Genomic DNA, 26,780 nt, shown 5'->3' on the forward strand with positions numbered 1-26,780 from the left:
TGCACCTCTGTCCTGTCACCTCTGTCCGGTCACTCGTGTCCTGTCACTCGTGTCCCTTTCCCTTGGCTGCAAGAAGGGGCAGGAGCTGCTGCAGCTCAGCACTGCCCCAGCAGATCCCCGAGGAACCCTTGGGCCCAACCCCTGCGGTGCCAGCAGCCCCTGAACCCCGCAATGTCCCCACTGGGGGGGTGTTTGTCACCCACCCAGGCTCGTGGGTGCTGTCCCAGGCAGAGACGAGCTCTGGGGCACACTGGGTGGTTTTATGGGGTCACTCAGGGCCCTGAAAAAGTGGGGGACAGAGCTTGAGGAGCCTGGGGCAGTGGGGGTTCCTTTCCCTCTCCTGAGGGAGGTGGGAAGAAAAGAAAATTGTGTCATCCCCACCCCAGAGGAAATGAGAACACGGCAGAGACTCTGAGAACTCCTTTAATTGCTGTTAACTGCAAGTCTGTAAAAGGTTTGGAGAAAGTCATTGTTACAAAACTACCAGCTGTTAGAATTGTTCCTGGTTTGTCACCCCAGCTAGAAAAGGCTCAGGGAGATGCGGAATAGTTCAAGAACAGAGAATATTGCACAACCAACCCAACGGTTAATTCCACTAAAGAAGGAAAGAAAGTGACATGGATGCTGCACCCTCGGGCTCTGCTGTGGGAGCAGCTGGGGCTCACCCCAGCCCCAGGTCCCCACTGGTGTCCCCTGTGTCCCCTGCCCACCACGACCCCAGCCAGGACAAGGTGAGGCTCTGCTGGACCCGGGGCTTTGGCAGGACAGGGATGCTCCCACCAGGAGCCACCCTAAAGCAGGAAAACCCAGCCCCAAAACCCCAATTCTTCCCAGTGCACCTCGTTTAGTGCTGTCCAAACCCAGCAGGAAACCCCCAGGCCTGGAAGGGGCAGGACAAAGGCAGAAAGTGTCACCCCAGCACCCCAAAGGCCAGGGAGAGCACTGTCCCCGTGGGATAACTGTGCATGAGCAACATCTCGTGTTGTGACAGGGACACTGCCCCAAAAAGGGGCTGGGGGGCTGAAAGAAGGGAAGCAAACAGCGACAGGGGCTGAAGTGAAGGAACCCAATGAGCACAGCAAAGCTGGTGGTGGCTGCAGGGCCTGGCACAGGGCTCAGGTGGGGGGACACAGCCTCAGCCAGCAGGGACCCCCCAGTTTGGGAGCCTCTCTCTGCCCAGGCTGAGGTTGAAGTGGTCTTTGGGCCAGGTTGGACCTTTGCAAGGACTGAACTGGCCACCAACACAGAGGTTCTGCTCCCAGCTGACCCAAAGCACTGCCAGCCCAGCAGGGCTCGAGTAAGAGCAAGCCACGAGGATTCTGCTTGGAGAATTTAACTAGAAAGACACAAAACCCAGTGCAGGGAGGTGGGGCAGCTGCAAAGGGGGGAGCAGCAGGCCTTGGCTCTTGGAGGAACTGCTGGAAACCGGAGTTTCCATGAGAAAAAGCTTCCAAGACAAACAGCCAGGCAGAAGCTCAGGGTTTGGCAGGGGGTTTGGCTCCTTGCAGGGTCAAAGCCACGAGCCAAGTGCCTTTTTGTGCAGCACCTCCAGTCCTCAGGCTCCCCCCGGGTGGGAATGGCAGAGCAGTGAGCAGAGCAGGCACAGCCACGTCCAGGAGCCTCTCAGCTGAGGGTTACACGTGCACACACAAGCAGGGAAGGAGCCAGCACACCTGGCAGGGCTCTGAGAGCCCAGCTGGCCCCAGGGACCCCTGGCTCTGCCTCTTCCCAACAGGGTCAGTTTTGGCTTGGCCAGTCTTCCAGGACCTGCAGAGCAAGTCAGGCTCCTGTGTGCCAGTGACCTCCTGCTTCCTCCTCCTGGATCTGAAGGGCTCACTTGAGTTGCCCCCAGGTTTTTGCAGGAATGGGAACTCCTCCAGGCTGGAGGTGCAACCCCAGCACAGTCACACACAAAGGAACAGCCGGTCCAAGATTGGATTCACATTGGATGGTGGAAATGAGCCTGTGACACGCACTGCAAGCAGCTGCTTTATTCCCAGTCTTCCCACTCTTCATCTTCCAGCTGCAAACAAGAGGAAATCCATTTCTGAATTGTTTCTGAGCTGGTTTCAACTGTTTTGTTTCTGTAACTCAACAGCTTCTCCCGCCCAGGGCACCTGAGGTATCCTCACACTCCCACACCTTCCCAACAGGGATTTGCCTGCTCTGTTCCCCTTGGGAAAGCTGCACACTCATCCCAGCAGCCCCCTGAGTGTCACCATGATATTTTCTGAAAAATCCTCTCTGCCCAGGATTTTCTCCTGGGAAGCTGAGAAGCCTCAGAGAGGAATGGAAACAATAATTATCTGACTGCTGCTGCTGTGTTTGCTGCTTTGGAATGTGGCTTTGGACATTGTTTACCAACAGGTGAATGTTTGATTGGTTCAGTGTGAATTGTTTTTAATTAATGACCAATCACCATCAGCTGTGTCAGACTCTGAGCCAGTCACAGGTTTTTATTATTCATTCTTGTTAAACTTTCTGATGTCTCCTTTCCTTTTCTTTAGTATAGTTTCAGTATAGCATTCTTTATATAATAAATCAGCCGGATCCTCATCCCTCACCTCGTCCTGGGGACCCTCACAAACACCACACCCTGAGGGGTTGGTGATGCTGTAGGGGGGCAGTTTTGCCTGCCCTGACTCACCTCCCCAGACATTTCCACCTTGGACAGTGCCAGCTGCACCTCCTCCTCTGTCATGTCCAGATCAAAGTCCTTCTCCCAGTCCTCGCTGATATCCGTGCTGGAGCCTGGAAGCACAAATGTCCCCACTGAGCCACCAGAGCTGGCCCCAAAGGCCTGGAGTTCCCAGGGCTCAGAGCTGCCTGAGGAGGGAAAGGCTCCACATTCCCAGCAACAGAGATGGGATGGGCTGAGCCTGCTCCCCTCACAGCCAGGGTTGTGCAGAACCAGTGGGAGAGGTGGATGCTGAAAGATTTTCTCCTCTGGCCTGGGAGAACTGGGATGTGTCAGGTTCCAGCCACACAGAAAATGCAGCAGACAAGGAATGACAGGAAGGACTTAGACATGGGGACTGTCATTGTCCCAGCAGGGACACTCCTAGGGATGACAGGCACCACCACATCCCCTCCCCAGAGCACAGCCTTTCCTGGCATCCAGGGACCTGTTCTGCTCAGCCAGCAGATCTTTGATTCTGTGCCTTTCCTCTCCCTCAGCACCACAAATCCCTTCCCAGGAGCTGCCCCTCCCAGAGGGCTGCCAGCCCCACACAAACCTTTCTTGCCGTTGTTGGAGGGGGTGGATTTGCCACTGTCCGAGTTGAGCTCGAAGACTCTCAGATCTGTGGGCCCTTCCTCTCTCAGAGTCTCTGTCCTGGCCTGGCCTTTGCTCTGCAGCTCTCTGAGCTCTGTTCCAGCTGCCAGCTCCGAGGATGCTGCTGATTGCTGGGCAGGTGCAGAAGGCTGAGCAGCTTCTGGGGGCTTGGGCAGGGAGCTCTGCTCTTCCAAGGTGGCCTCCACCAGCCTCTGGGAGAGGTCCACGGCTGGAGCTGCAGTCTGTAGCTGGGTGGCAGGCACAGGGGCAGGGTTTGCAATCTGAGTCACAAGGGACACGCTCTCGCTGCTCTCCGAGGGGCTCTGCTCCGCTGGCAGCAGCTCTGGGGGCAGCACAGCCCAGCTCTCCCCAGAGGGAACCTTGGGAGCAGCAGGGTGGTTTCCCTCTGAGGTGGGTTCTTTCTGTGCTGCTCCTGGAAATGTGATGTTTGCACAAGGCAGGGGGGACATCCCCAAGAACTCCTCTGTAGGGAGGCAGAAGAGAAGCGAGAGATGTTTCAGCAAGGGCAGCAGCAGCTGGGCTGGGAGCTGGATTTCACAGAATCACAGAGTGTCCTGAGCTGGGAGGGACCCAGAGGGATCACCCAGCCCAACCCCTGGCCCTGCACAACACCCCAACAATCCCACCCTGGGCATCCCTGAGAGCCTTGTCCTGGAGCTCTGCCAGCTTTGGGGCCGTGCCCATTCCCTGGGGAGCCTGGGCAGTGCCAGCACCCTCAGGGGGGAGAACATTTCCTGCCATCCAACCTCAACCAGCCTGACACAGCTCCAGAGCAGTGGTTTGTGGGAGAGAGGAGGAGCCAGCACCCCATGAAAGCCCCAAACCCTGTCCCACCTTCATCCTCCTCCCAGCCTGGCTCCTCTTGGTGCATGCTCTGCTCCGCCCGCTGCTTCAGAGCCTCCCTCCGGGCTTCATCCTGCAGGAATCCAACACCAGCAGCTGCTCACAGTCCCTCTCCTCCCCCAGGCATTGCAGCTGACCCCAAGGGCCAGCCCAGATCCCAGTTTGCCCAGGAAAAGCCCCCAGGGATGCCCCCAGGCTGACCCACCTGCTCCAGGCGATGCAGTTTGTAGAAGTAGCGCTGCCAGAACTCCAAGTGGGAAACGGCCACAGGGACCTGGGGAAGGGATCAGGGAAAGGGATGAGCCCCTCAGAGGCAGAGCTGTGCCCCTCTCTCTTCCCAAAGCTTGCAGCTCCCATTTTATTGCAACCATTTTTCCATAGTTTCCATTCCAGCTGCAGGAATGGAATGACACAGCTCAGGGCTTTCCTGCAGCACTCCCCACATCAGGAGCTGCCCAGGCAGGGCTCACCATTTTGGTGTAGAGTGCCCTGATGGAAGGGCTGGTGGCCAGCAGCTCTGCAATCTCCCCTTTCTTCTCCTCCAGGCTGAACTGAGCCAGCCAGGCCTCGAGCAGCTCAGCAGGGCCTGTTTGGGACAAGCACAGGGAGAACAATCCTCGAGTTTGGGGAGGTTTCACCAGAGAGATGCTGGGGCAGAGGAGGAGGGAGACGCAGGGCTCAGAACTCCTCTGCCAGCTCAAGGCCATGTGGCACTAATTTAAACTGGGCTACTAAATTCAGCCCAAGCTGGTCCTTGAGGTAAGAGCCAGATCTGCTCAGCCCTGCTGGCCAAAGGTTTCAGGGAATTCCAGCTGCCCCCAAACCCCCTGAGCCCCCCATACCATCGGGCTCGTTGCAGTAGGTGGCTGGGTCGGACTGGAGGCTGTAGAGACGAGCCTGGAGGAGACACAGAGGGGCAGCTGTGAGGGGAGGGACAGCAGCAGGGCCAGGGGACAGGGCTCAGGATGCCACACTGACCTTGGCACTGTCGTAGGGCTCCGTGGTACCTGAGGGCGTGGCCATCAGCGTGATAACGTCACAGTCAATGGTCTTGTCCGGGGAGGGAGCGAAGGTGTCCGAGATGACCCCCAGGAAGTCAGACAGGCCCTTCCTCACCTTCTCAGTGGCACCTGAGCCTTCTGCCCTCTTCAAGGGAAGAGGCAGCACAGTGTCAGTGACATCCCAGCCTCTCTGGGCAGGATCTGTCCCTTCAGGAAGGTGCTGGGTGGGAGGCACCTGCCTCAGGGGGAACTGAGCTGAGGCTTTGTGGGAGAAGCACAGCCAGGTTTGGGGCTGTCCCAGCAGCAGCTGTGCAGGGCTGAGGCTCACAGCTCGTGTGGAGAGCCTGTGTCACCCTGCAGTGACACTGCCAGCGTCCCCCTGCTCAGCACGGGGGAGAGGGACCCACAGGGACCTTCCTGTGCTCCATGAGGGAGTGAAGAACAAGGCAGAATGGCTCTAAGCTGAAGGAAGGTGGGGTTGGACGGGATATTGGGAAGGAATCCTTCCCTGAGAGGGCACTGGGATGGAATTCCCAGAGAAGCTGTGGCTGTCCCATGCCTGGAATTACCCCAGGCTGGGCTGGACGGGGCTGGGAGCAGCCTGGGATGGTGGAGGGTGTCCCTGCCATGGCAGGGGTGGCACAGGGTGGTGCTGAGGCTCCCCCAGCCCCTACTCACTGCCAGCTTGTCCTTGACCACGCTGGCCGTGGCGGCGATGGTGCAGGCGGTGTCGTGCTGCACCACCTGGGTGAACTCAGCCAGGTCCCTCTTCATGAACTCCAGAGCCTCTGTGGACTGCAAGGAGACAGCAGATGGACTCTCCAGGCTTTTGCTCCCCCAACAAAGCTGGGATTGCTCCCAGCACCTTACAAAAACTCAGGTGTGAGAGTTCAGCCCAGCTGAGCCCTCACCCCAACCTGGGCAATTGCCTAAGACCAGAATAACCTGAACAACAACAGCATCTGCTCTGCCCAACACACATTCCAGGAGGTTCTGAGGCCAAGACCAGCAAAAAACACAGGCTGGGAGAAGCCTGGCTTTAAGTTTTGTGTATAATTAACCCAAGCACTGCTGTCACAGCAGGAAGTTACACACCACAAAGCCATGCTGGAAGCACAACCCCCCTGCTCGGGGGGCGATCTCCACACCACAGAGCCCAGCACGACCCCAGCAAACCCATCCCGACCCCGCTCCGGGCAGACCCCCCCGGGCTGCGGAGGAGCTCCCGGGGCGGCCCGCGGGCCCCGCCCTCCCGCTCCCGGCGGTTCCCATCGGCTCCCGGCGGTTCCCGGCGGTTCCCATCGGTTCCCACCTTCTCCTTGACGGCCTGGTAGCTCTGCTGGAGCCAGCTCCGCCACCAGCCGCCATCCTCCCTGCGCGGGACAGGCACGGCCTCAGCACACGGCCATACACACACAGAGCCCGACCCCAAACCAGGATCCCAGATCCAGAACCAGATCCAATATTCTGATCCCAGACCCCTGATCCTGACCCTATACATAGATCCCAGAGCCCAGATCCAGACCCCAACCCCAGATCCCAAACCCAGATCCAGACCCTAACCCCAGACCCAGATTCCAACCCCAGATCCAGACTCCCAACCCAAATTTGGACCCCAACCCCAGATTCTATCCCCAGACCCTGATCCTGGATCCCAACCCCACACCCAGACCCCAACCCCATATCCAGACCCCAACCCCAGATTCCATCCCCAGACCCCAACCCCATCCCCAGACCCTGATCCTGGATCCCATCCCCAGACCCCCACCCCAAGTTCCAGCCCTCGATTCCACCCCCCGGTTCCATCCCCAGACCCCGTTCCCAGCTCCCCCGCCCCGCCCCGCAGCCCCGGCCCGGCTCCGCTGCCCGGTCCCCTCTGGTGGCCCCCCCGTGCCCACGGGGTCCCCGTCCCGTCCCCTCCCGGTCCCGCCGCCCCCCGGCCGTGCCCCGCTCACCCCTCCGCCATCTTGGCGGTGTGACGTCACCAATATTTACCGACCCCTCACCCCGCGGGCCCCGCCCCCGGGCCGTGCCCCTCTGACGTCACTTCCTGCCCCCGCCCCGGGGGCGCGGCCCGGGTACGGCGGCCGGGCGGGACCGGGAGAGGGAGCGGGCCCGGGCGGAGGTGAGCGGTGGGCACCGAGCGCTCCCCGGGGCGGGCGGGGACGCGTTCCGGGGCACCCCGGTACCGGGCAGGGCGGTGCTGACAGCAGGGAGGGCTCCCGGTACCGGGCGGGACGGTCCTTGGCGCGGCGGGGGATCCCGGGACCGGGCAGGGTGGCCCTTGGCACTCTAGGGGATGCCGGTACTGGGAAGGACGGTCCTTGGTGTTCCGGGACACTCGGTGGGTACCGGGCGGGACGGTCCTTGGAGCAGGGAGGGATGGCGGTACCGAGCAGGATGGGGATGGCGCGGTGGGGTGTCCCGGTACCGGGGCGTTCTGGGGGATGCTGCTACCGGGCAGGACAGACCTTGCTGGGATGCGGGACTCCCGGTACCGGGCGGGAAGGGGTGTGGAACGCTCGGTACCGGGCGGGACGGGCCCCAGGGACCGGGCAGGACGATCCTTGGCGGTGTCTCCGGTGTCCCTGCAGCGCTGGGAAGGGGTGGCGGTGCCAGTGTCCCCGCAGTGCCGGTGTACCCCCGGTCCCGGAGTCCCCGCGGTGCCAGAGCCCCCCTGTCCCGGTGTCCCCCCCGGTCCCGCTGTCTGTCCCCTGTCCCGGTGCTGATGCTCGCTCTGTCCCGCTGTCTGTTCCCCTGTCCCACTGTCTGTCCCTCTGTCCCGCTGTCCATCCCGCTGTCCCCTGTCCTGCTGTCTGTCCCCTGTCCCGGTGCTGACACTCGCTCTGTCCCCCTGTCCCGCTGTCTGTCCCCTGTCCCACTGTCTGTCCCCTGTCCCGCTGTCTGTCCCGCTGTCTGTTCCCCTGTCCCACTGTCTGTCCCCTGTGCCGGCGCTGACACTCGCTCTGTCCCCCTGTCCCGCTGTCTGTCCCCTGTCCCACTGTCTGTCCCCTGTCCCGCTGTCTGTCCCGCTGTCTGTCCCCTGTCCCGCTGTCTGTCCCGCTGTCCGTCCCCCGTCCCGCTGTCTGTCCCCCTGTCCCACTGTCCGTCCCCCGTCCCACTGTCTGTCCCACTGTCCCACTGTCTGTCCCGCTGTCTGTCCCCCTGTTCTGCTGTCCGTCCCCCCGTCCCACTGTCCGTCCCCCCGTCCCGCTGTCCGTCCCCCGTCCCACTGTCCATCCCGCTGTCCGTCTCCCGTCCCGCTGTCCGTCCCCCGTCCCACTGTCTGTCCCGCTGTCCATCCCCTGTCCTGCTGTCCGTCCCCCATCCCGCTGTCCATCCCGCTGTCCGTCCCCTGTCCCGCTGTCCATCCCGCTGTCCATCCCGCTGTCCATCCCGCTGTCCATCCCGCTGTCCGTCCCCTGTCCTGCTGTCCATCCCGCTGTCCATCCCGCTGTCCGTCCCCCGTCCCGCTGCCGCCGCTGACGCCCGCTCTGTCCCCGCACAGCCATGGAGGTGCAGTCCTACTACGCCAAGCTGCTGGGGGAGCTGAACGAGCAGCGCAAGCGGGATTTCTTCTGCGACTGCAGCATCATCGTGGAGGGCCGGATCTTCAAGGCGCACAAGAACATCCTGTTCGCCAACAGCGGCTACTTCCGAGCGCTGCTCATCCACTACATCCAGGACAGCGGGCGCCACAGCACCGCCTCGCTCGACATCGTCACCTCCGAGGCTTTCTCCGTCATCCTGGATTTCCTCTACTCGGGCAAGCTGGATCTGTGCGGCGACAACGTCATCGAGGTGATGTCGGCCGCCAGCTACCTGCAGATGACCGACGTGGTCAACTTCTGCAAGAGCTACATCAGGTCCTCGCTGGACATCTGCAGGAAGATGGAGAGGGAGGCCGTGCTCTACCAGGCCGACAGCGGCAGCTCGGCCAGGGAGGGCCCCTCCAAGGGTTCTGCCACCCCCGCCTCCTCCCTGCAGGAGAAGGTTCTGGAATGCCAGCGGGACCCTCCCTGCGGGGACTGCGGGGAGCTGGTGGCCAGGGAGGCAGGGAGCTCCCCCGATGGCTGCAGGAGGGTGGAACCCAAGGTGGAGTTCGACCCCGACGAGGCGGAGGCGCCGTTCCCCGCGCCCGCCGCGGCGCTGGAGCCCATGGAAGAGGGGCAGCCCCTGGAGCTGGCCTGCAATAATTTGCACATGAAGCAGTTCCTGGAGGCTCTGCTGCGCAACAGCTCGGCCCCGAGGAAGGAGGACGTGGTGCATCACTTTGTCCGGGGATTTGAGGGTAGGGCTGAGGATGCTGGAGTGGCCGTGAGCTCCATGGTGGACATTCACAGCGACTGGTATGGTGAGGACACAGGTGAGAGGACTCGGGGGTGCAGGGCACCAGGGAACAGCTTTGTTGGGCTCCTTTTGTCGTTCTTGTCCGAGAATATTTTGCTGAATTTCTGGCACGGTGAAATAAACTCTTGTTGTGCACTTTGAAAGCAGCTGTACTCGTTTGTTTGGTGCAGCCCGTGGCAGGTGAGTATTGCTGACAGCTCTGCAGCTCCCAGATCGCCCCACGCTCCACTCAGGGGGATTCTTCTTCATAAACAAACTCACTGGGACCTGGTTGAATGTTTTTAAAAAGGATTTTTCCCTCCTGATGGTCGTAGAGCTGAGCACAGGAGGGATCTGCTGCCGGACCTGGTGCAGCAGGAGGAGCTCATCCCATCCCAGCTCCTGCCCCTGCTGCTCTGTTTGCAACTTCAGAGGGCAGGAATCAGTTTTGTCCAACGCTGAGGGATTCCTGCAAGTCCTTTAGGAGCACTGAGAGCTTTCAACTCTGTGGTATGGCATAAAAATGAGGCTTTTTTTCACTTCCCAGCTGCCCCGAGCCCAGCACCAGCTGGAATATCTCAGGAATATTTCCTGGCAGCACTCTCAGGCACCTGGAGAAGAAGAAAATCATGCCCATGTGCATTTCTCCTGGTGTGGACAGTAAACATTTGGGCATTTTATCTGGTTTTTCATAAGTGCCTTGTCCAAACAGCCTTGTGAGGACAGGAGGTGGCTGTGACAGACAGCGAGTGCCACAGGTGCTGAGGATGTGACAAATGCCACAGGGCTGGCACTGACTGTAGCCAGCAAATTTATTTTCCTGTCCTCTCCAGCTCAAGCTGCCTGTGTGACTTTAAAGCCAATAAAAGTGACAAATCCTCTCAAGCAGGGCACTGATAAAATCACAACTGCAGGTTTACTCTCAGAGCAGGGCTGTCACCACTCACGCTGGTGCTTTTTGATGTGTGCCAAGGCAAGAACATCCAACACACAAATTTCATTTCTCCTTTTCCTCTCTCAACATCTCCAGGCTGTTGATGAGTCATTAAAAGGGAAATGCTCCCAGAGTTTGATAGGGAACATCAGGAGTCCTGACAGTGTATCAGAAATGTTAGTGAGAGATGGGGTTTGAGTAGGAGTGAGGGAAAAGAAACCAAACCTCACATTCCTTCTGTTTCTGTGCTAAAACAGGACTTTGTAGCAGTGAGGAGAGTGGGAGTTTCTCAGCTTTCGGTGGTGCTGCTGCCTCAGCTTCTTCACAAGGCACCAGAAATGAGAAATACAAACTCCTGATAAAAGAATGGTGCACTCAGCTTAAGAGATGAGATAAATATCACTTTTTTTCAAGTTTCCACCTCTGTTCCAGTCATCCTTCACAGCAGAAGGAGGGAGAACTGGCACCTGGAGAGCACTGGAAGAAAGACAGGAGTAAGAACTGGGTTTAAATGAAGCTCTAAATGCCCAGCAGGGATTTGCAATCCCTTGGGAAGCTCCAAGACTCTCACTCACATGATTAATACCAGACACACCTTTTTTGATAGTGGGTTGGATAAACCTTAATACAAAGGGTGCTCTGCAGCCTCACCTGCTTGACACACCTGAATCAGGGCCTGGAACAGGGAAAATTAATCCTTTGGAATCACATCTCCACCTTTCTGCTGGTGCTGAAAAACTTGGCAATGCCCACGTTTCTGTAAAATGGGACCTTCAGATTTCATTCTGTTCTTGCACCTGACTCCATAAATTGTGTATTGCTTGTGGTTTGGTTTTTGGAACAGTAAAATATTGTCAGGAAATATATTGGAGTCCTTCACCTCGTTATTTCCAGCAGGAAGGGAGTAGAAACAGAGTCATATTTTCATACCTAACATGGCCAAAATGTGCTGTTTCTGCCTGCAGTTTGTGTGAAAGGTTTTACTTTCTGATGCTGTTTAATGCTAAGAGTCATATTTTCACATCTAAATGTGAAAGAACATGGCCAAAATGTGCTATTTCTACCTGCAGTTTGTGTTTAAGGTTTTACTTTCTGATGCTAATAGTTTAATAATTTTTTATAAAAATGAAGTGGCCGAGATGGAGCAGAGACCCCACTTCACTAGAAGCAGATTTTCGGTACTTAACTAAAAGGCTTCCTAAAATAAAATAAATGTTTTGCTGTCTTGAACAACAGCCAGGCTGATTTTCCAGGGCACTGCAGCTGCATGAGTTCTGCAAGGGCACGGCCGAGGAAGCCCAGGTGAGCCGAGGGGAGCGGCGGATTGGCAGCGAGCAGCACAGGGAGCCCCAGCAGCAGCCCAGCAGTGCCCGAGCTCACCAGTGTGTTCTTGTCCCCAAGGTGACGTGCTGGTGGTGCCCATCAAGCTGCACAAGTGCCCGTTCTGCCCCTACACGGCCAAGCAGAAGGGGATCCTGAAGCGCCACATCCGCTCGCACACCGGGGAGCGGCCGTACCCCTGCGAGACCTGCGGGAAGCGCTTCACGCGCCAGGAGCACCTGCGCAGCCACGCCCTCAGCGTGAGTGCCACACACCCGGCTCACCTGGCGGGCCTCGGGGGTACGGGGGGTCACGGGCTCAGCCTGCTGCTGGTTTGAGCTTTTCAGGGTCTCCAGTGGGTGGGCCTGGGGTTTGTGTTAGGGGGTGGTTATGGGGACTGCAAGGCCACCCCAAATCTGGGCAGTGGTTGGTGTCTGACTCCAAGGCTGCAGAGTGCTGGACGCTGGCCTCGTCAAAACTGGATCATATATAATGACATTACAGGTATATTAGAGAGAGGTACTATACTGTGCTGTACTATGCTCTACTATACTATAGGCTATACTACACTATACTAGACTAGACTAGACTATAGACTATAGTAGACTATATATACTATACTATGCTACAATATAGGCTATACCATTCTATTCTATACTCTATACTATTCTATTCTATACTATTTTATACCATACTATTATATTCTATACTATACTGTTCTATATTATACTACACTATTTTATACTATTCTATACTATACCATACCATACCATATTATACTATACTATTTTATACTATACTATGCTATTACTATACAATACTATTTTTTACTATACTATTCTATACTGTGCTAAACTAAACTATACTATACCATACTATTCTATTCTATACTATACTACACTAGATTATACTATTTTATACTATACTATTCTATACCATACTATACTATTACTATTTTATACTATACTATTCTATACTATGCTACACTATACTACACTATTCTTTACTATACTATTCTGTACTATACTACACAGATATACTATTTTCTACTATTCTATACTATACTATACCATACCATACCATTCTATTACTATACTATTACTATTTTCTACTATTCTATACTATGCTATGCTATACTACACTACACTATATAGTATACCATACTATTCTACTACACTATATACTATTCTTTACTATACCATACTATAATATATACTATTCTAGACTATTCTATACCATACTACACTATACTATATACTGTTCTATACCATACTACACTATACTATATACTATTCTATACCATACTACACTACACTACACTATATATTATTCTATCCTATTCTATACCATACTACACTACACTACACTACACTACACTATGTACTATTCTACACTATTCTATACTATTCTATATCATACTTACTACTGAAGAACTCGTGGCTGTCTGCTGACAGTCAGGACACGACTGTGAGGGATTGGCCAAGGAAACAGAACAATCCTCAATGCAGTGACCAAATTCCTCCAGGTGAATAATCTTCCAGCACATTCCACGAGTGCACAAACACGGGAGCAGCGAGTGAGAGAAGAATTGGTTTGATGTCTCTTTTCTCTGCCTCTCTCTGTTCAGAGGGCATGTGAATAGCACAGATGGGGAGCTCTCTGCACAGAGCAGGGAGACAAAACAATTCCTGCTCCAGCTGGGGACCAAGGACAAATTATCCAAATCTCAGGCCCGTGGGCTGGAGAAGGATGGGACTGCACGGGCTATAATTGGATAATTAACTCTAATATGCAAATGGAGCAGAACTTATAAAAATGTGAGCTCTCATGACCAAGCTCTCTGTTTTGCTTCCATCCTGGAGCATCCAGGCAGAGCCAGGACTGTGGCTGAGGTACTGCCAGGGTGTGGCCTTTGAAGGCGCTTCAATAAATCTCCTCTTTATTCCACTTAACCCCATCCAGCCTCTGTTCCAGCTCCTTGAGGCATCAGCACAGCACTGGGCTGCTTGGTAAACTGCCAGAGGCAGTTTAAGTTAGCTTAAAATCATTTTCTTGTCTACTTTCTCATTACATTAGTTAAATGCATATTTATGGGGATTATAGATATTCAAACATTCCTGTGAGTTTACATGTTCAAAAGATTTATTGTCTTATTGCTCACAGTCAGATAAGTGCATATTATGCTAAACACCCTTCTAGATTTAACAGATTAAAGCTGTCTTCATGTTCTAGCTGTTAGGACCAAAAGTAGAAGTGAGTACTGACAACCTATTCAGCTACCACAGCAAACAGAGCTTATTTACCTTGATATAAACACATCCAATTAGTACTGCAGTGAAATGACAAATATGCATCATGATTAATTAGTGCTCAGCAGTGAAACAGTCCCACTGCCATGTCAGATTTATTTGTGACAGGTGATTCTGCTCCTACAAGTGTCTGATATTTCTCCTGGACTGGACAAATAAGGATTTAGGTGTTTTGTTCTCCCACTCTGTTAGATATGATTTTGGGAAGGAATTCTGCACTGTGAGGGTGGTGAAGATGTGGATTCCCCTTTCTTGGAAGTGTCCCAGGCTGGACAGAGCTTGGGAATGTGGAAGGTGTCCATGGTCTGGACAAGCTCTAAGTGCCTTCCAGCCCAAACCATTCCATGATTCCTACACTTGAGTAACCCAAATTTTTTGTGTCAGAATCACAGTGGGGATTCCACTCCCCTTCAGCTGAAGTGTGGCTGTTTCCCTGTTGTGGCAAGTCTTTCCAAAGCATCAAATTACCTTTTTTCCCCCAAAATTTGCTGTTTTCCCTGCAGGTGCATCGCTCCAACAAGCCCATCATCTGCAAGGGCTGCAGGAGGACCTTCACCAACAGCCTGTCCCAGGGGCTGCGGCGCTTCGGGCTCTGCGACAGCTGCACCTGTGTCACCACCACCCACGAGGACTCCCTGCCCATCAACCTCAGCCTGGTGGAAACGGCCTCAGAAGGGCAGGAAAAAGGAGATGCTGACAATGATTGGCCCATCTATGTGGAGTCTGGAGAGGAAAATGACCCAGCTGAGGATGATGATGGCGATGACAAGCAGGAAATCCACCGGACTTTGATGTAGCAGTGAGAGGAGAGGGGGAGCGCTGAGAGGTTCCCTGGTGGTGTCTGTGACAGAAAACTGCACATTTGCTCAATCAGTGACACTGTGCTGGTTTTTATTATTCTGAGTTTTAATTAAATGGTGAGGAGAACTGGATTTTTTTGATACTTTTTAAGTTTTCAGTGCTGTGCACCAGAAATCTGTGAGGAATCTTCAGTCTGGGGCTCGCAGAGGTTGGACTTGAGCAGTTTCTCTGCCTGCTGGTTTGGGGCTTGCAGGTGGAACACCTCTGGGTTGTTTTGGGGACAGGTTTTTTCAAAAATAAGTAATAGTCCTTAATCCCTGTTTTGAAACTCACACCACCTTTTTCTCTGAAGATAACATAAAATGTGGTTTACATCTCTTACCTTGGGACTTTTCCAAGCTAATCTGTGATCCTTCTGTCTTAGGACAGTGTTATCTAAATTATCAACCATAAACATTTGCTGAGACTGGATTTGACCTGGAAACCAGGGCAGAAAAACCAGGATAACAAAAAAAAACCCACAAAAATATGCTGCTGCTGAAAGGACAGACAGGAAGAATCCATCTATTTCACATAATTAATTGCAGGAATTTATAGATCAAGCTTTTCTTTCTGAATTTTTACTGCACCTTCCTCTCCTGAGAGCCCAGGCTGTAATTGTTGAGCTGCGTCTTTAATGTCATTCAGAATTCAGTAGTCTTGGCTTAAATTTTAAGCACAAATAATGGTGTTTTAGTGGCCAGGACCAAGAGAAACCCCAAATTCTTTTCAGCTTTTTACAATAGGAGTTAAAAGCTGTCAGGCAGGTTCCTTGGGAATTCTGACTGTGGCAGATTGAACAACCAGACCCAGCCTGGTGTAGCTGAGGAGCAGTGAAATATCTGAGCTATGCTATAAAACAGCTCTGGATGCCCTTTTGGAATAATTTTCTTCCTCTTTTCCATTATTTCTTTTCAAATTCGGGGATCCTCTCATGATTTATGTTTGGTGATTTTATCCAATATTTATTTTCTTTAAAAACCTCCACTGTGGACCTCCTGTTTCTTTGCTGGGGCAGCTAAAGCTTTCCAAAGGAGGTGAGATTTTGTCACCTTTCCAGCAGCAAGTTTTTAAGAGCTATCAAAACTCAGGCTGGTTTTAGAAGAAAACCCAGCAGCACTAGAAAGCCTGTTTGCTTAGGGGTGACCTCCTGTTCCCTGACAGAGGGACAAAACTGAAATATACTGTGAAATAAGACTGTTAATGCTTCTTCACTATGCTGTTCCCAAGTGTTTCACAAAAAGGCAAATTTTGATGAGTCTTTTTGGCTGGAGCAGAATTCTGCAGGCAGATTTGGCTGACAAAGAGTGAGCACTTCCTCCCACTTGGTGCTGTTTCCTGAGGGTTTTGGTGTAAAGATTTTCCACTTGGCAAACCTAAAAAACCCAAGAGCCTTCTGATTTACCCAGGGTTTGTTCTGCATACCTCGTGCTTTTCTTGTACACCTTGAAAAAGAACAATTCAGCTTCTCCCTCTGCTTCACCCAGCAGTGAAACTGCCCCACTGTCACGTCAGATTTATTTGTGAGAGCTGATCCTGCTCTCCCAAGTGCAGCCAAGGGTTCATTGCCACACCAGGTAGGATGAGGAAAGAAGAATCAAAGTTCTTTTTAAAGAATTCACTTTACTGGTGGCTGCTGCAAAGAGCAGAAGGTGAAGAGACTTCTTCTGGAGCGCTCTGGTCCGAGTTCTTGATGAGTGTCACCACGTGATGTGTGCTGGGTTTGTTTTCTGTCCCTTCATTTGGGTGAATTTCAGTCATCCCTGTTCCAGGGCAGCTGGAAATTTGAGTTTGCAGGAGCTGGAGCACAGGACAAGACCTTTACAGAATTCCCTGCTCCAGAGCCCCTGCTTTAGTCAATCTGAATTAAGGGACATGGAAGGGACAGCTCGAGGAGGTGCCACTTTTGGAGCGGAGCTCCTCTGAAAATCCTGCTGTGGTTTTGGCTCCTCGGTGCTCATGAAAACCTGAGCAAAATGTGGAGTTTGTAAATCTTGTTGGAATGTGAAAAGCACCTTCCAGCCTCGCAGGGCTTGTCTTTTGGACTGCTGGATTTTTGGTGAGTCCACCCAAAACCACAGGGTGATAAAGGTGATAAAGGAGGGACTTTCTGCCTTGAGAGCCATGGATAAATCTGATTTTTTTTTGGGAGACTCGCCGATGGAAGTGGGACAGGAATGTAAATAGGGATCCAATTAATATCTAGTGACCACCTCTGGTCATGAAGATTCCACCTCATTGTAAATATTGGCAGAAGCCACCAGACCTGGAGTATCAGCTGAGCTGCTTCTGGCAAAGGTGGGGAAGATCCTGGTGTGGCTGAACTCTGCTGACTGAGCCTGTGGAGACACTTGGAGCAGGGAAAATGAACCCTTTGGAAGCTGCAGGAATGGCTGCAGAGACCTTTTCCTTCACCCTGCTGTCTTTGGTCTTAGAGATTGTCCTTGTGTGTTTGTGCCTAGAGAATGGAGCTGTCGGGGGGAGGATTTTCCACAGGGAAACTTCCACCAAACTCGGTGGTTCCTCTTCAGTTGTCATTTTGTGCTGCTTTGTTTTGTTTTCCGTGGAGTCTTTTCAGCCTTTGGATGTAGAAGAGGATGGAGTTGATTTATCCACATGCTTGTGACCGGGGTGTTCATGTGAATCCGTTTGCTTGTGCTTTCCGCTGCCTTTTCTGGATGTTTTTTCTCTGAAATCTTCCATTTGTAGATCCAGCCTCTACAAGCTTTGAGAAAATGATGTTGGCTGTTAAAAAAAAAAAAACCTTGCTGTGGTTCTTGATGAAGAATCAAAAATCATGTTTTTAGGGGAGTTATTTCTAATAGAATCTCTTTCTCAAAGGTTTTTAAAGGCCGTGAAGATGACATATCTTAAAACTTAGCTCGTTGTACTTGACTTTGTTTAGAAATACACATTTTAATGTATTTTTTGCACAGAAATGCACTGTATTTCACTGAAGGAATACATGCTGCACTGGTGTTTGTAGTGCATTTAACCTCTTGGTGCAAAGCCCTTGTAAATCTTCCAAATGTGGTCGTTGAATTTCCTGATGTTTTGTAAGACAGTTTCATAACTGAAGTCCTTTAGTCCAGTAACGATGACAAATTCTTATAAACTGACCCTTATTTGTGCAAGTGACTGAACTATATTTGTGGATCTTGGAGCATTCTGGAGTTTTTTGATTGTCTAGAAAATAAAACTCTCTGAGAGGGTTGCTTTGATTTTTTTTACCCTTCAGATGTTGACTGAGTAAACCTGAGAGTGTCTAGATTGAGGCTCACGTTTCAATTTCTGGCATTAAAATGAAAGAATTAATATTTCCATTTCATTAATTTGGTTTAAAAATCAACATATCAATTTTTGGGGACAGATAGTTTGCAAGAAAAATCAGGTTTTTGGAAGGAAAGGACTGAAAGGATTCTGTTCACTAAAACCCCAGCCAAGTGAGATTTTTAAAAAATATTTTATTAACACTGGCTTGCTTTTTTTTAACAGTCTTTGTAGTTTTATATTAATTCAACTTTTTAAACTTCTCATTTTTCTTGCTGGGAAGCAGACACTGATCCCAGCTAGGAGGGTATGCATATGGGGAGGACAACATCCCAAATATCCTTTCCAGAAATTTTTAAATTATATTGAATATTTGACAAAAAAATCTCACTGCAAGTAGACAATTTTTCCTTTTTTCTTTCCATGAAAGATGTGAGACACTGAAGAACTCAGGGGGGATGAGGGTGGTTATGGATTTATACTCAGAGATTGGGATTTGTGCTTGAACACAGAGGTGGAGCTCAAGCCCTGGGTGGTTCAACTCTCCTGGTTTGGTCCTTGGGAAAGCTGAGGACAGGAATGATGCTACAAATGAAGAAAACCCAAATCCAAGCTGGCAGTGATCACATGACAATTGTAATCTCATTCCTAATTCATTTCTAGGCTTTGAACAGTTCCTTAAGTTGTTCAAGTGTAGGATTTTGAGTGAAAAATATCCTTGGATAATTAAAGTTAGAAGATGCACCATCACTGAAAGCTGTCATTCATCAGGAATATTTATTTTGAAGAGAACTGAAATCTTTTAATTGATTAATTAAACTATTAGAATATATTACACTATACCATTATATATTATTACTGTAAATCCTATTTGCTTACCAAACCCAAGGAGAAATGTATGTTAATTTTTCTATGAGTGAGAAAAATGTAATTTTTTCAGTGTGATTATTCTCTGAAGAGCAGACTCCTTGCACTCTGGCTGTGAGGAGCAGCTCCTTCACCTCCTTCACACAGCTGCCAAGCACATTCCCTCTGGATAAATTCTCCAAACTGCATCTCAAGTGGAACTTTCACAGCTGAAATTAGCCCTAAATTTTAGAAACACAACCTGAAAAAAAACCTCTCTGAGGTCTGGGATCGTTGGGGATGCATTACTGTGCACAACAGGATGAAATCAGCCCCGAGGATGAGAAAAGCAAAGTTTGTTCTGTGCCTGTTCCTGGATCCACAGCGCAGCAGTGAGCAGGAGGTGCTCTGAGGAAAGCACTTGGAGCATCTTTAAAAATTCTAATTAAGCTACTCCAGATAACACTGAAATTTCTCCCCATATTTTTAAAATTCTCTTGCCTGTTCCTGGCAGAAGGAGAACCCTCGAGCTCCTGTTGACATTGATATAAAGCCCCACTGACAGGAGTGAAAGCACCACCCAGGCAAGTCAAACAGAACAAATACCTCCAGATAATTCTTTTCCAAGGGAAGCTTTCAGCTGATGAAATAATTTGGGCAGAAATGTGGAAAAAAATATGTAGAATGTTGAGCAACAAGGTGTCCCTGCCCATGGTCTTTAAGGTCCTTCCCAGCCCAAACCATCCTGGGATTCTGTGATTCCATGTTAAATAAAAAGAGCTGCTACTGACTTGGCTTGACAGGCAAAAATAAACTTTAAAGGAATGAATTCAAATGGTATTAAAACCTGATACTACAAATAAATGTTCTGGTTTATATATTAAACAATCTGACTGTTTAGTTGATTGCAGTCTTTATTTCTCAGCGGTAAGAGCTGTGAGAAGCTGGGGTGAATTCCAGTTGTTTCACATTCAAGAATGTTTAATTTAGAATCTCTTAATTTAGAATGGGTCTCATGAAGATTTTAAGATCATGGCCTGGGTTTGAAAGGAGAATCTAAAAAAAACTAAGAAAATTTATGAAAAATGGGAAATTAAGCTGGAAAATAATATATATATATATATATACAAAAAATATGAATGGATATAAATTGGAGATGAATAAATGTGTATGAATTAGTGGGAGAATGATTTTAATGATCAAAGGAAAGAGTCTTTGGATTGTTATCTTTAGATAAAGTCAATTTTGCTACATTGGGAAAGAAAGATAAATTGTTTCAAGGTGGAATGTCTGAAGTTAGAGAAGGGAAGGCCAAAAATGCCACAAAGGGCTTGGTTAAGGAAGAATGGTTTCCATGGGAAAATAAATATTTATGAAAAATAACTGGGGCGTCAAAATCACAGAAAAGACCCTGGTGGTAAGAAGAGGAAGGAGAAAGATACTAAACTTCGAGGGAGAGAAGGTGAGAGGTTCAGGTTTCGCTTTCAGCCATGCTTTCTTCAGAAGATAACAGACACCAACAGAGAAAAGAAGATGTCACATCTCCTTTGGAGGATGCTGCAAGAGAAAGGAGAAGGATTTGGGTCATCGAGGCCCCCGCTATAGATAAAGGTGTGAAAAGGAGGCATCTGGGGCATCATCGCATCCCCTCCCGGGCAGCCTGTGGGTGCGGGGAGCGGCTGCGGGCGGCCGCGGGGCGCCGGGGCCGAGCAGGCGCTGGGCTGCGGCTGCAATCGGTGCGTTGCCCCTTTAATTGTGTCCCCAGCCCTCGGGCGTCTCTGTCCAACGCCCACGTCAGCAAATACCTTTTGTTTCTCTCCCGTTCGGGCTCGCAGGGCTCGGGGCTGCGGGAGCGGCGGCGCGTCGCCTGGAGGCACGGCGAGCCCCGAGGCGGGGCCGGGGATCCCGCAGCCACCGCCCGCTCCCCCCGGCTCGGCGGCAGCCGCCCGCAGCACCCCGCCGGTGAGTGGCGGCTCCCGCACGCCGGTAGGCCGGGCAGGGCGCTGGGTTTGGGGCGGAACGGGCCCCGCAGCCAGCCCGGTTGCGAGGGCCGGCGAGGAGGGCGCGGGGCTCCGCAGCGGCGGCGGGCGCCTCGGGCCGCTCGGTGCCTCCCGGAGCCGCTCGGTGCCGCCCGGAGCCGCTCGGCGCCGCCCGGAGCCGCTCGGTGCCGGCGCTGCCGCGTCCCCGGCGGGCGCCATTTGCAGCCCCGGGCGCGGACACAAAGGGGCTGCGCGGGGCGGGCGGCGGGAGCGGGGGCGCTGCCGGCGGAGGGGGCTGCGGGCGGCGGGGCGGGAGCGGCACCGGGCGCCGGGCACCGGGCACCGGGCGGGGACACGGGGGGCCCTGGCGGAGGCGCGGCTCCGTTCCCGCGGGCGGCTGCGGGCGGCGCGCCCGGCCCGGGGCGGTCCGTGCGGGCGAAGGGCAGCGCGCGGCCGGCCGGGACAGGCGGGCGCTGCGGTCCCCGCGGCGGGAGCGGGACCGAGAGGCGCCTCCGCGCTGGCGGAGCGGCTCCGGCGCCGTCGGGCGTCCCGGGCTGCCGGGGACCGGCCGGGCGGGTGAGTGACGGCGGCCGCGGCCAATGCCGGGGGGGCCGGGGCGCTGCCGCCGAGCCTCGCTGCCGGAGCTCCCCGGGCGGCGGGAGCGGGGCGAGGCGGAACCGCCGGTTCGAGGCACGGCCGCGGTCGCAGCCGCAGCTGCTCTTGGCTCCTCGTCCTCCCGGAGCTGCCTGAAGGCTGCGCAGCTCCAGCGGGCGGCACGGGTCCAGCCCCGCATCCTGGGCACGGGGATGCTCCCGGCTGGAGCACACCCGTCGGTGCCAAATAACGCGGTCTTGGCTTTGTCATCTCTCTTGTCCTGTTGGAAAATGAATCCATGGTTTAAATCGTGGTTTAAATATATTTGTAGATTTAAAGAAATGCTATTATTTGGAAATATAGCTGTAAAATTAAGTCGGACATGTTTGACTGAGTTACACAGCATCGAAGCCAAGAGTGTAATAATTTTCTTCATTTTTTTAGAGCAACGTTTCATTTCACCTTTTCTGGGATGGAGATTTCTTCTCACCAGTTTCACCTCTTGCAGCAACTAAATGAGCAGCGCAGGCAGGACTTGTTCTGTGACTGCAACATCCTGGTGGAGGGCAAGGTCTTCAAAGCCCATCGCAATGTGCTGTTTGCCAGCAGTGGCTACTTCAAAATGCTCCTTTCACAGAGCTCGAAGGAGACGAGTCAGTCCACGACAGCCACTTTCCAGGCCTTTTCTCCTGACACCTTCACAGTGATCCTAGATTTTGTGTATTCAGGCAAACTGTCCCTCACTGGTCAGAATGTGATCGAGGTCATGTCAGCCGCCAGCTACCTGCAGATGACCGATGTGATCAGCGTGTGTAAAACCTTCATCAAGTCGTCGCTGGACATCAGCGAGAAGGAGAAGGATCGCTACTTCAGCCTGTCAGACAAAGATGTGAGTTCCAACGGCGTGGAGCGATCCTGTGTGTACAGCGGAGGGTGGAGGGCGGAGAGCAGCCCCCCGCATTCCCACTCCAGCCCAGACCCTGGGACTTGTATGATGGGCGGCAACGCTTGGAGCAATTTCAGCTATTACCCCAGCTCTCAAAGAAATGCCCAGCAGCAGCAGCAGCAGCTGTCCAAACACGAGCAGAGGCAGGATTCCATCAAGAAGTCCCGGCACCTGGGGCTGCAGCAGCCCTCGGACATCCCCCACTATAAATCAAGCAAGCTGGAGGACAGGGCTGCCGAGCCCGCCGGCCACGCCGCGCCGCCCGAGGAGCAAGTTCACATCGACACCGAGGTGGAGCAGAGCCCTCACGTGGGCTACCAGTTCAGCCAGGGGGCTGAGGTGATGCCCAGGGGCTTGGCTGTGTCCCAGCAGGAGCACGAGTCGCCCCGCTCCTCCAGTAAATCCAAGTCCTCCAAAGCTGAGGAGCAGTACGGGAGCATGCCCTCCATCCTGGGAGTCATGGGCAACTGGGCTGAAGGTGAGTGGGGTTGAGACACCTGTGAATCCTCTCTTCTGGCTCTGAGAAAATAGCTCTTGCTCAACAGTAAAGCACAACTGCCAAAAAGACAGATGTATTGTCCAGAAATGCATGTTTGGAAAGTTTAACTGATTATCTTGAGTTCTTGAAGTAGCTGGGATACTAAATTTAAGAATAAATATAAAGTGGGATATTTTTAGGCTCATTTTCATGAAATCACAGAATGGTTTGTGTTGGAAAGGACTTGAAAGCTCATTTTCCTGCACTCCCTGCCATGGGCAGGGACACTTCCCACTACCAAGGGTTGCTCCAAGCCCTGTCCAGGCTGGCTTTACCAGGTCTGTGTTAATGCAGCCAATGGTCCACTCCTCCTTTGTTGCACTCCTGTGTAATCTACAGGCAAACACAAAACCTTTATGCTCCAAACAACCCATGAATATTATTTTAATAAAAGTGATGTGCTATTCTTCTCATAAAACACCTTTTCCTAGAGCATTACGTGACGATATTGATTTTTTTTTTTCATCCCATTATTTCCTGACAGATGACCTGGCCAGGATGAGGTTCAAGTGTCCATTCTGCAGCCACGTGGTGAAGAGAAAAGCTGACCTGAAGCGTCACCTTCGCTGTCACACGGGAGAGCGGCCGTACCCCTGCGAGGCGTGTGGGAAGAGATTCAGCAGGCTGGATCACCTCAGCAGCCATTTTCGAACTGTGAGTATTTTTAGCAACTGCATGATTTATTTAACATGTAAATCTGGCTAATTAAACACAGTGTGAGTGTATCTGGTTGATCTAATGACTCCTGTAAAGAAGAGGAGAATAGAAAATTAATTTGGTTTGGTTGCAGTCGAATTGAAGGATAATTTGCAGGAAAGGGGAGGAATTTGTTGGCTAATTGATGGCTTGCAGAGGTTCTGCTCTCTGCAGCCTGTGAGAGCTCCAGTGGGCAATTACTGTGCCTGGGTTGGTGCAGTTCAGTGTTTGATGTCTCTCAAATTGAGGCAATGCTGTGTGTGGTATTTTCTGAGTTGGGAGGAAATGATGAATCTGACTCCAGATTCATCTTCGAAGGCTAATTTATTATTTTATGTTACTATATTATATTAAAGAATACTATATTAAACTATATTAAAGAATAGAGAAAGGATACAGACAGAAGGCTTAACAAAATAATAATGAAAAACTCAGAGTGTGACACAGCTGGAGAGGGATTGGTCATTAAGTCAAAAACAATTCACATGAAACCAATCAAACAATGACCAGTTGGTAAACAATGTCCAAACCACTTTCCAAAGCAGCAAAACACAGGAGAAGCAAATCAGATAATTATTGTTTTCATTTTTCTCTGAGGTTTTCTCAGCTTCCCAGGAGATGAAATCCTGTCAAAGGGATTTTTCAGGAAATGTGATGGTGGCAGTCTGTCACTGTGGAGCGTGACACGGCGCAAAGCACCACGACTCCATCAGAAGGGTGCATAAGAGAGATTCATTTCAGCCACATGTTGCCTTTAGAGTTTTTCAATATATTTACATTTACTTAACAGACACATTCACTGCTCATTGGTCATAAGAAAGAAGCAAAGTTCTCAGTAGGTGAACAAGGAGCCACGTCATATCTTTGAACTTTCTCTCTTCCATCACGTCATGGGCGTAGCCTTGGTGTTTTCCTCGAGAGAGATACGGGGCTTTCCTTTTCTTCAGGAAGCCTTTGATTGTAGCCATGATATTTTATGAAAAATCCTTTCCTTAGGATTTTTCCTCCTGAGAAGCTGAGAGGCCTCAGGAACAAAATGTGAACAATGATTGTTTGCTGCTGTGGAATGCAACAGGTGGATCTGGGATTGGTCTCATGTGGTTGTTTCTAATTAATGGCCAATCCCAGTCCAGCCGTCTCAGACTGTTTTGGTCAGTCTGAACCTTTGTTCTTCATTCCTTTTCTATTCTCAGCTAGCCTTCTGATGAAATCCTTCCTTCTTTTCTTTAATAATATATATATCATAAAATAATAAACCAAGCCTTCTGAACATAGAGTCAACTTTCTCATCTCTCCCCTCATCCTGGTCATTTGCTAGCTCTCAAAACATCACAACATGCCTTTCCTACAACAACCACCTCCCAAAACCCCCATTTGGGGATGCTTAACTCCATCCCTTCTGCCTTCCCCAGATCCACCAGGCGTGCAAGCCCATCTGCAGGAAGTGCAAGCGGCACGTGACGGAGCTGACGGGCCAGGTGGTGCAGGAGGGCACGCGGCGCTACAGACTGTGCAACGAGTGCCTGGCCGAGGCTGGCATCGACAGCATCCGCATTGACTTGGAGGCTGAGGCGCCCCTGGAGTTCCCCCAGGACGGGGACAAGGATTCCAGGTGGCACTACGGGGGGGAGGACAACAGGTCTGACGTGGAGATCGTGGAGGACGGCTCGAGCGATTTGGTCATCCAGCAGGTGGATGACAGCGAGGATGAAGCGGAGGAGAAGGAAGTGAAACCAAATATTAGGTAGTTGGAAGAGAAGGATTGGGAATTTCGTGGAAGAGGGAGGATGTACTGTGAGCAAATGCCCTCTGCCAGCTGATCCTACAGAGACACGTGGTTGAACAGGTCCAGACTTGCATGTATTTATGGACACGTCATTGAGGCCGTGCTGGTTTGTTAGCAGAACCCCCATGTGTTGTTTGGTTCAAAAGAATCCATCCTGAAATTATGGATAAACAAGGAAACTGCAGTGTCACGTGGATAATTTTTATAGCAGGCAATGGGGCACGTCTCAAAGCCTCTTGCAAGGAGGTCTAAATACTTTTTAAAAATCACAGGTTATTGTAAATTGTCCAATTGTCCGTTTTTTACACTTGTAGAGAGGTGGGGTTTATATCACTGGGCTTTAAACAAAGTATAAAACCCTCCACACCAGACAACCTCTCTTGAGTGTTCAGCAGTGAAGAGAATCTTCCATGAAATTTCATTAAATCTTCATATCATGATAAGGAAAACAGCAGCTAATTAAGAAAGAACATTTAAAATGTTTTGGCACTTTTGTCTGGAAAAGGATTTCTGTAAAATTTATTAGGATGAGATGAATCTTTAGTAGATCATATGTTCAAGACTTATTTCTTTCAAAGAAAAGCACATAAATGCTTAACACATCAGAGACAAACTGATTAAAAATTTGGATCATTAATTGATGGCAGTAGATGTTTTAGTCTCAAAATTAGGATCTCAGACTGGGCTGTTCTAATCACCACTATTAAAATACTCTTTTTTTATGTTTGGAAACCTCTCAAAAGTGCCCAGACATGGTGGGATTGTTGGGGTGCAGGGCCAGGACTTGGATTTGGATGATCCTTGTGGGTCCCCTCCAGCTCAGGATATTGAATTCTGTGCACCTTTTCCAGTTTGTACCAGTAAAACCAAGATGTACTGGAAGTTTTAGACACCATATTTGTGTCATTTCACCCACAATTAGGCTACAGAGATGAATAATGATGAAGAAATTTTACTTTTCTAACAAAATAAGCTTGGTTTTGCTGCTTGGTGAGTTTTTCTTACCCAGCACTGTCAACAGGAGAGGAGCAGGAGATGCTCCTGGGGTCCTGCTGCTCTGCATTCCTTGGACACACCCGAGTGTTATTCCAGTTCTTGGGATCATGGAACTCAATGGCTGTAGACTTAGAAAATTATATCTATTTTTTTTTCTTTTTTACAGCTTTGTAAGCATGTTTGGCTGAACCCCGGGGTTTCTTACACAGCAATCCCACATACATATATATAGAAATATATATGTATATGTATATATAC

At 51.3% G+C, this 26,780-nt stretch overlaps 3 protein-coding genes across 4 annotated transcripts; 2 read left to right on the plus strand and 1 right to left on the minus strand.

The window, feature by feature from the left end:
* Window positions 1-407: 407 nt before the first annotated feature.
* BSDC1 (BSD domain containing 1) lies at window positions 408-7,132 on the minus strand. Its single transcript, XM_084222607.1, has 11 exons — window positions 7,095-7,132; window positions 6,452-6,512; window positions 5,818-5,934; window positions 5,117-5,284; window positions 4,981-5,035; window positions 4,609-4,724; window positions 4,344-4,412; window positions 4,130-4,211; window positions 3,237-3,758; window positions 2,648-2,751; window positions 408-2,023 (listed from the first exon to the last, which is right to left on the minus strand). The coding sequence occupies exons 1-11, from the start codon at window positions 7,103-7,105 to the stop codon at window positions 1,991-1,993; spliced, it is 1,338 nt and encodes a 445-aa protein (XP_084078733.1). The 5' UTR covers window positions 7,106-7,132; the 3' UTR covers window positions 408-1,990.
* Window positions 7,133-7,207: 75 nt separating this feature from the next.
* ZBTB8B (zinc finger and BTB domain containing 8B) lies at window positions 7,208-14,828 on the plus strand (the record flags this gene model as incomplete). Its single annotated transcript, XM_084222481.1, has 4 exons — window positions 7,208-7,264; window positions 8,648-9,505; window positions 11,804-11,982; window positions 14,535-14,828. Exons 2-4 carry the CDS (start codon window positions 8,650-8,652, stop codon window positions 14,826-14,828), a joined length of 1,329 nt encoding a protein of 442 aa, XP_084078607.1. The 5' UTR covers window positions 7,208-7,264; window positions 8,648-8,649.
* Window positions 14,829-20,832: 6,004 nt separating this feature from the next.
* Window positions 20,833-26,721, plus strand: ZBTB8A (zinc finger and BTB domain containing 8A). 2 transcript variants are annotated; one of them, XM_084222816.1, is made up of 4 exons: window positions 20,833-20,973; window positions 22,005-22,984; window positions 23,529-23,698; window positions 25,153-26,721. In XM_084222816.1, the coding sequence occupies exons 2-4, from the start codon at window positions 22,033-22,035 to the stop codon at window positions 25,486-25,488; spliced, it is 1,458 nt and encodes a 485-aa protein (XP_084078942.1). In that variant the 5' UTR covers window positions 20,833-20,973; window positions 22,005-22,032; the 3' UTR covers window positions 25,489-26,721. The 2 variants fall into 2 exon arrangements, with proteins under 2 accessions (XP_084078942.1, XP_084078943.1); XM_084222817.1 differs by having other exon boundaries at window positions 20,834-20,949.
* Window positions 26,722-26,780: the final 59 nt, after the last annotated feature.

This window comes from Fringilla coelebs, assembly GCF_963513975.1.
Source record: "Fringilla coelebs genome assembly, chromosome: 28".
NCBI lineage: Eukaryota > Metazoa > Chordata > Aves > Passeriformes > Fringillidae > Fringilla > Fringilla coelebs.

Coding starts and splice junctions, on each gene's coding strand:
- ZBTB8A (XM_084222816.1), top strand. CDS start 22,033: ATGGAGATTTCTTCTCACCAGTTTCACCTCTTGCAGCAACTAAATGAG. Junction 22,985..23,528: donor CATGGGCAACTGGGCTGAAG/GTGAGTGGGGTT, acceptor ATTTCCTGACAG/ATGACCTGGCCAGGATGAGG. Junction 23,699..25,152: donor TCAGCAGCCATTTTCGAACT/GTGAGTATTTTT, acceptor TGCCTTCCCCAG/ATCCACCAGGCGTGCAAGCC.
- BSDC1 (XM_084222607.1), bottom strand. Junction 4,413..4,608: donor GGGCACTCTACACCAAAATG/GTGAGCCCTGCC, acceptor TCCCTTCCCCAG/GTCCCTGTGGCCGTTTCCCA. Junction 2,024..2,647: donor AGGTGGAAATGTCTGGGGAG/GTGAGTCAGGGC, acceptor TCTTGTTTGCAG/CTGGAAGATGAAGAGTGGGA.